General features: G+C 39.8%; 1 protein-coding gene across 6 annotated transcripts in view; it reads left to right on the forward strand.

Moving 5' to 3' along the window:
- Window positions 1-11: 11 nt before the first annotated feature.
- Window positions 12-7,873, forward strand: part of MME (membrane metallo-endopeptidase) — a 94,627-nt gene continuing 86,765 nt past the window's right edge. The window contains exons 1-4 of one of the 6 annotated variants that reach the window (XM_011958992.1): window positions 377-400; window positions 824-827; window positions 4,496-4,665; window positions 5,396-5,431. In XM_011958992.1, the coding sequence (XP_011814382.1) occupies window positions 4,506-4,665; window positions 5,396-5,431 (196 nt within the window). In that variant the 5' untranslated portion in view covers window positions 377-400; window positions 824-827; window positions 4,496-4,505. The other 5 variants (XM_011958988.1, XM_011958989.1, XM_011958987.1 and 2 more) reach the window with 5 other exon arrangements.

Consider the following 7,873-nt stretch of genomic DNA (forward strand, 5'->3'; position numbering starts at 1 on the left):
GGGGGGGCCGTGAGAGCGCCGAGACGCGCGGGGCGCGGAGATGTGCAAGTGGCGAAGCTTGACCGAGCGCAGACTGGAGCAGCCGCCTAACTCCTGGCGCGGGATCTGCTGAGAGGTCACGGTGAGTCTCTGCGGGTGCGGGTAGGAGGGATGCCGAGGTGCCTCGTCGCCCCCCGGCCCGGGAGGAGGCGGGTCCGGAACCTCCCCGCTAGTCCGGCCTCAGCCTGGAGCCCGCGCGCCTTGGGCGGATGCACCGACTGAGCGGCGCTCGGCGGGGCTCCCAGCCAGCCACTGCCACCCGGCCCCGCGCGCTCATTGGTCGGGATGTGTCGGCTCAGCAGCCTCCAACTTCTCCCGAATCCCACTGGTGAGTCCCAGGAGAGCGAGCTGAGGGAGAAAGGTCCAAAGGGCGCGAGCGCCCAGGGCGCTGGGAGCCCGTGGGACGGGCACGGGGAGGGCAGAGCCAGCCGAGAGGAGTTGCTGCCGGGAGGTGCGCTGAGTAGGGTCCGCAGCTAAGGTCCGGCGCGATCCCAGCGCCCAGGACCCTGCGGCCGTAAAGGAGGCGTGCCCTGGGAAGGAGCCGCTACTGGGACCTGAAGTGTGAGGGGAGGGAGAGGGGCCCGGAGGTTGACCTGGAGGAGGGCTCTGGAAGTCACGTCAGGTTGGCTCTTCAGGTTTATTTCCATAGTTCCCTGCGGCCTCTGCCTCGGGGAATTATGTTTGGTTACCGAGATCCGCGCTACCAGATTGCACCGGGGCTGATTTGGGGGCTGGGAATTTGCCATTCTGCTGTACAGACACTGAATTTTTTTTTTTTTTAAAGCAAGGTTTGTTTTCATTTTGGTTTCTGTCGGATTTTCTCATTTGTAACTCACTTTTCTATTTTTACTTTTCTTAACCGGAAGATGTTTTCATTATCCCACCTCTTCATCTTGCTTTTAACCTGATTTCCTATTATATAATTAATGCTTAAATCTCACAAGGGTTGGTCGGTGCGGGCTTGGGGTGTCCTTTTGTAGATGAAAGTTTAAGACTTCTTACTTAACTGATTTCAATCTATTTGTACTGTTTCAAAATAAGGGTAATTGCAACCAAATATCCCTCTTTAGCCTCTTGATCAAGTCGATTCCTCCCCCATATATGATTCGAATGACAGTTTTATTAAACTGAAAACTAGTACCTGACTTGCAGCGTCAGTATTTGGAAACTGCTTATCGGCAAATCGACTGTATGAAGGCGTGTAACTTCATGCCCTGCCATTTTTGTGGGTTCCAGCACTTTAAAAAATTGGTAATTTCTTGGACTTAACGCTGTGTCTTTGGTTGTAGAGCAGCACTAACCAGGAGAGTAACATAGTTGGCACTTTGCGTCCAGAACTCCGTATTTCAGGCTGGGAAACACGTAATTAATGTCTGGGAAACAAGAAGATGATTTATCCTGAGTACCTCTGTCCTCAGCTTCTGCAGACACAGTCTAAATATGCAAACTGTTTCTCCTTCTTCCTGTGCCTCAGTTTCCATAATGCAAACTGTAATTGCAAAGCACAGCTTCAGGAACCTGCAGATATAAGTTAATGTTATAATGTACTATGAAGATGAAAATTGCTTAGCTAAGTCTAAGTCTGTAAGTCTATGAGATTTCCTTTTTAACAAATCAGTTATTCAGGTTCCCTGCTTTGACTATCTGATATAGTTATGCTTATGCTCAGCTGGTATAAGAATTGCTGCTTTACATTGCTTTGAAATTCAGCTTACACTTAAAATAGTAATTTATTCTCTTGGTAATGTCGAGCTGAAGTTTGCAGGTTCTTGTTATCTTAGACCTCCTAATTCTCTATTCTCATCTGTGGCAGTGTCCACTTTTCCGTTTAAACTTTTTATTTAACACATCTTCAGTTGAAGTGAAATAATTTAAGAATACAGGTATGTTTTTGCATACCCTGCTTTATATGGGACTACAAGCATCAACTTTTTTTTTTTTTAATTCTTTTGTTTACTTGTCCCCCTTACTCTTCTCTTAAATGAGATTGGGTGTGGTTAAGTTGGATATTCAGGTATCTGGGGGTTAGTCATATGTTCCACAGTGAGATTCCAGATACTGTCCCGTGATTTCTTAAAGAAAAATAGTGAACCTTCCAGAATTAACTGGAAATGAGTGACAAAGTTAATTAGGAGATTAAACTTGCATCATTTCTGCTTTCGCTCAGTGCTTTTGAGAAAACGTTACTAAGAGCAAAAGACTTAAGAATTTGCAGAGCATTTACAAGAGGGGGAGATGGAGGAAGACCTTGTAGATTATTCAAAGATTATATTGTTTTGATGCAACTTCTCTCACTGTCTTCATTTCTCTGTAACTGTTTCTGCAAACTTAGGTGCTGAACCATTAAGAGCCCAGCTGCTTCAGTACACAGTCTTAAGGGTAAGGAGAAGCCAAGGGAAAGTAACTTACAGAGAGAAACAAATGCTTATCCACTAGCTTTACTACACCACAAGGCATGGAGTTGCCACAGAGCACCTGTAATTTAGCCCCGAGGCTGCCCTGGTTCACCTCTTCACTTTACAGGGACACTGACTGCCATTTCTAAGGAAGAACTAAAAGAACAAACAAACAACAAAAAACGTCATTTTGTACCAGTAAAACATTTCTCTACATTGCCTTCTGAAATATGCAGGGGGAGCAATATTCAGGAAAGGGAAACACTTTAGCAAATGTGCTTAATATTCAGATGTTCTTTAGGACAGTCATGAAACATGGGGAGACTGGGAGACATATTAATGTTTACCTCTCTGTAAGGTGTCCAAAGTATTATTAAATTTGTTCCCATCTTTTCTTTGCCCAACCAATACACTATTAAAATAGGACTACAATCAATGCAATTCCATATCATAACCCCAGGGGTGGTGAGACTAAGCCAGCATGCCTTACATAACCATTAAGTAAGACATTTTAACATTCAGATACATTACATTCCACTTTTATTGAGCAGACACAGTTTTCATTGTCTAATAAAATATTTTTATTTGATAGTCTGTCCTTGTTTATAGCCTCATGTAATCAAGGGGACAGCATGTTTAAGACTTTGTATCCAGAACCTTAAGGTCTAGTTGTGGTTCGCTTATTAATAACTCACTGGGAAGGGTAATTTCTAGTTTTCTGCTGGGTCTCCCCACCACACTTCAAATGTAAAATATGTTTCTTCTTTCTCCTATGCCTCAGTTTCCACAAAACATACCTTTAGAGAATTGTGTGTATTCAACAAAGATCTTTAACTATAAGAGCATTTCTGAGCCGTCCCTGCATCCAGGGACCAAATTCTCAGAGCAGTTTGTATTGAGCTATAAACAGCTAATCTGTCAGTTTAAGATGTTCTTTTATACAGTCATGCAGCAAAATGGAAATTGTGTGTTCTAATCCTTGGAGACGGACTGATAAACTGGCACTAGGCCCCTGAGAAAGTTTAATATTTAGGCTTATACCCCCTTAATTTTCCCCCTAAATTTCTACAATAAGATCTAAATTCGCTTTTACTGCATGATGATACAGCTTTATTTTGAACAATGACCGAGTGTGTTCTTTCCAAAGAATATTGACTCGTTGTGTAGTCTTAAACACGTTGTCTGACTTCTCTGTGCCCCAGTTTCCCAGTTCTTTATTCTCTTCTGTGGCAGTGTCCACTTTTTGGTTTAAAGTTGTTAACACTTCTCCAGTTGAGGTGAAAGATTTTAAGAATACAGGTATGTTTTTGCATACCCTGCTTTACACAGGACTACAAGTATCAACTTGGTAACATTTTGTATTATTTTGTTTACTTGTCCCTTTTACTCCCCTCTTAAATGGGATTGGGTGTGGTTAAGCTGGATATTCAGGTATCTTTTGGTACAGTGAGTGATCATTTTCAGAATGTTGTCTAACCAGTTAATAGATACCAGTATCAGTAGTAGTAGTAATTTTGAACTGTAAAACTAAAAGTTGTCTTTATGACTAAAATAAACTACCTCATGTGTTCATTCCTTTTGGTGTTTATCTATATTAATGTTTCAAATTATTGCTTAGTCAAAACCTCAAGGTATTAGTCATTGGTTTTTGAGCTTATAAAGGAAGCCACTGGAGCAAGATATAAAATTAACCTTTGATGTTAGTCCAGAGTTCAAAAGGGTGAGTTTAAAACTTTTTTAATGGTAGTATAGCAATTATTTGCTTATAAACTGCTGAATTAATCCTACCTGAGTATTTAACCAAGTCTTAATGTCTAATTTTGCTGAGATTTTCAGTGATATATCAAAACAAAACAACAGCAACAAAAAACAAAAGGTTGTGACTGAGACCTGTCGAATTCATTTGACTCTATATTCTTTGCATTCAGCAACAAAATTTTGACTTCTTAACAGCAAAAACATATTTCTATTTTAAAATGACTGAACCTTTTACTTTTATCCAGTCACATTATGCATTTGGACATTTTCTTTTTTATCATTAGCATTTTCATTTTTTGCAGATTTTAGGTGATGGGCAGATCAGAAAGTCAGATGGATATAACTGATATCAACACTCCAAAACCAAAGAAGAAACAGCGATGGACCCCACTGGAGATCAGCCTCTCGGTTCTTGTCCTGCTCCTCACCATCATAGCTGTGACAATGATCGTGCTCTATGCAACCTACGATGGTGAGTTACTCCCACACCTGTGCATCCATAAATGCAAAAGAAAAGGAAATCTTCCTCCATGCTTTTACTGTCTCTCTAACAAATGTGTTAGGGATAGGGGCACTTGAAGACTGACAAAGAGATTCATTTAAAAAATGTAACATCAGTATGTCAAAACAATTAACTTTGAAGTACAGTGCCTTTTATGTTTGAGCTAAGTTATTAATTGCAAGTATATTTAGTGTGCTCATGCTTACTTATGAGGAATCTCAAGTATGGTTTTATTTGATTAAAATATACACAGTTTTATGGCCAGCATTAGTAACAGTCATTAGTCAGTTTTTGTTGTGTCATTGAAATTCTAAAGGGCTTCACAGGAATTTAACAAATTTAATTTGAGTCTTGGAAGTTTTTCAAAACTAGGATTAAAAAAGATTGATTGTTTAATGGTTAAAAAAAATGATTACCAAGCAAAAACAACTGATTATTTCAATTTAATAGGCCTAGAGCTTAGTTGGTAGAGAAGATATAATAACACATTTTCCTTCATAATCAAAATTTTAAATTTAGATTTTACCTATTTTATTTTCTTATTTTTTTTCTAACCACTGGCAATGATATATAATGCTCAGTTTTTAGTTCTTGCTTTAAGAAATTGCTTATTTAATCGGCAGTTTTTAAAAGAACAAAAGAAAAACAAATTTAAAAATGTGTGTTGCCAGTATTTATGCATATTGTCTCCTTTTTCTAGATGGTATTTGCAAGTCATCAGACTGCATAAAATCAGGTAAGAAATGGTTTTTACATGTAATAGTTATACAACTCATGTATAATATCGAAAATTAAATGCTAATCTTAGTTTGCTTTGTTTACACTTTTATTCATTATAGATCAATTATTTATGTGTCTGGCTCTATAATCAAGGGAAATAAAATTATATTTAAGTAGTAGATTAATTAACTTGTGTACTGTGAAAAATATATTACTATTTTCAGCCCTGGGCTGTATAGCAGAGCAATAGAAAACTATTTCTCTATTTGTATGGAGCTTGCCATGCAGTTGAAGAAAGAAAATGGACACATATGAAGTGGTAAGCATTGTATCATTGTGTTAAATTTCTCAATGCACCTCACTAGGTGGGTAAGAAGAAGGGAGTGAGATGTAGCATGTAAATCTAGATGGAGAAGTTAAAATTTGGGAAGAAACTTCCTTTTTTTTTTTTTTTTTTCTTGAGACAGGGTCTCACTCTGTTGCCCAGGCTGGAGTGCAGTAACATGATCTCAGCTTACTGCAACCTCTGCCTCCCAGGTTCAAGGGATTCCCCTGCCTCAGCCTCCCAAGTAGCTGGGACTACAGGTGCCCACCACCACACCTGGCTAATTTTTGTATTTTTAGGAGAGACGGAGTTTCACCATATTGGTCAGGCTGGTCTCGAACTCCTGACCTCAGGTGATCTGCCTGCCTCAGCCTCCCAAAATGCTGGGATTACAGGCATGAGCCACTGCAGCCAGCCTTACAGGCTACATTGTGTTGTTTTTTTTTAAGTTTGTTTTATAGAGACAGGGTCTCTCTATGTTTCCCAGGCTTGGTTTTGAACTCCTGAGATCAAGCAGTCCTTGTCTTCCCAAAGTGCTGGGATTACAGGTATGAGCCACTGCACCTAGTCTTGGATATTCTTTACATGAATTTTTGTTATTCATTGAACTTTGCAAAAGAATGACAGGAAAATATCTGGCAATTCTAGGTTATAGTCTAATGTCCTGAATCTATGCTCTTTGCTTTTTTTTTGTATTGTTTTTTGATGTTTTTTTTTTGCTCTGGGTCACAAGTGCAATGGCCAGACACCCTGAGATGTGATGTGGGGAGCATGAGGGAAACTTGATTTAGATGTTAGCCATTTGCTCCTCAACATGGTGCGTTTTTCTCAAAAATAAAGTTTCTTTATTCCCCAGGGAAATGACTGTACAGATACCTTGGCTGGGGGATCTCTGTGGTCATGTGCGAAAGTCAGCATGTGTCCAAGTTGTCAAAGTTGACATTTACTTCCTCCCTGGATCCTCCTATGCTTCCTCTCTCTACCAGCTACCCTATTACATTCTTAGGCTGTCCTGTTTTGGGAAACTTCCACTCACATATTGACTACTGAGGGTTAATTCGTCTATCTACAACACACTTGACATGTCTCTTTGGTGTCTTAATCTATAGGTTCTCTCTTTTCTCACTATTTTTCTTTTCTCTCTTCTTTTCCTTGAATATTATTTTTGAAGAAACTGGATTTTTTAACTAGGTAGGCATGTTTTTATAAACGACAAGTGATTTTGCCTCAGAGATCTAGGCAGGTTTTTCTTCCCAAGGAGCAATGTGACATTCAGAATCTGGAATCTTCAATGCGACTTAATGTTTCAAGATATGGTTTTTAAATAGTGTTTGGCAAGTCTCAACTCACTAAAATGTATTTAACCTGTATCCTTTAATTGCAGCTTAGAAATCAAACCAAATGTATAACACCATGCAGAATATATTTTGGCAGAGAAATGTATACAATAGAAATAACTTCAGTGGGAAACAAGGTTGCTGTATAGCTGTGTGTTTTTCTTCATTCTGCTCTGTTGGTTCACAAGCCATTAGAATACTTGTTCACATTGGTAATTACTGTTCTTCCTAGGAGAATAAATAAGATGACACACACCCTCATGGATACACTCTTCATACTCATAAACACACACACATACACACACACACACACACACACACACAGAGTCTTCTGCTGGTTAGGAAATCTTTTCTGCCACAGAAAAATACAACTATTTCTTTTAGAAGTTGTTGCAAATTAGGAAAACCCTAGAGGAAATCTTGGATAAAAGCAAGTATTGAAGAAGACTGACAAGAGTAGAATAGATGGAAAGAAAAAGAAATAAGAAAAGAGAAGGCTGGGTGCGGTGGCTCACGCCTGTAATCCCAGCACTTTGGGAGGCTGAGGCGGGCAGATCACCTGAGGTTGGGAGTTCAAGACCAGTCTGACCAACATGGAGAAATCCCATCTCTACTAAAAATACAAAATTAGCCGGCTGTAGTGATACATGCCTGCAACCAAAGCTATTCAGGAGACTGAGGCAGGAGAATCACTTGAATCTGGGAGGCAGAGGTTGTGGTGAGCCTAGATAGCACCATTGCACCATAGCCTGGGCAACAAGAGTGAAACTCCATCTGAAAAGAAAGAAAGAAAGAA

The sequence above is a fragment of the Colobus angolensis genome, unplaced genomic scaffold (assembly GCF_000951035.1).
Source record: "Colobus angolensis palliatus isolate OR3802 unplaced genomic scaffold, Cang.pa_1.0 Scaffold48, whole genome shotgun sequence".
Taxonomy (NCBI): Eukaryota; Metazoa; Chordata; class Mammalia; order Primates; family Cercopithecidae; genus Colobus; species Colobus angolensis.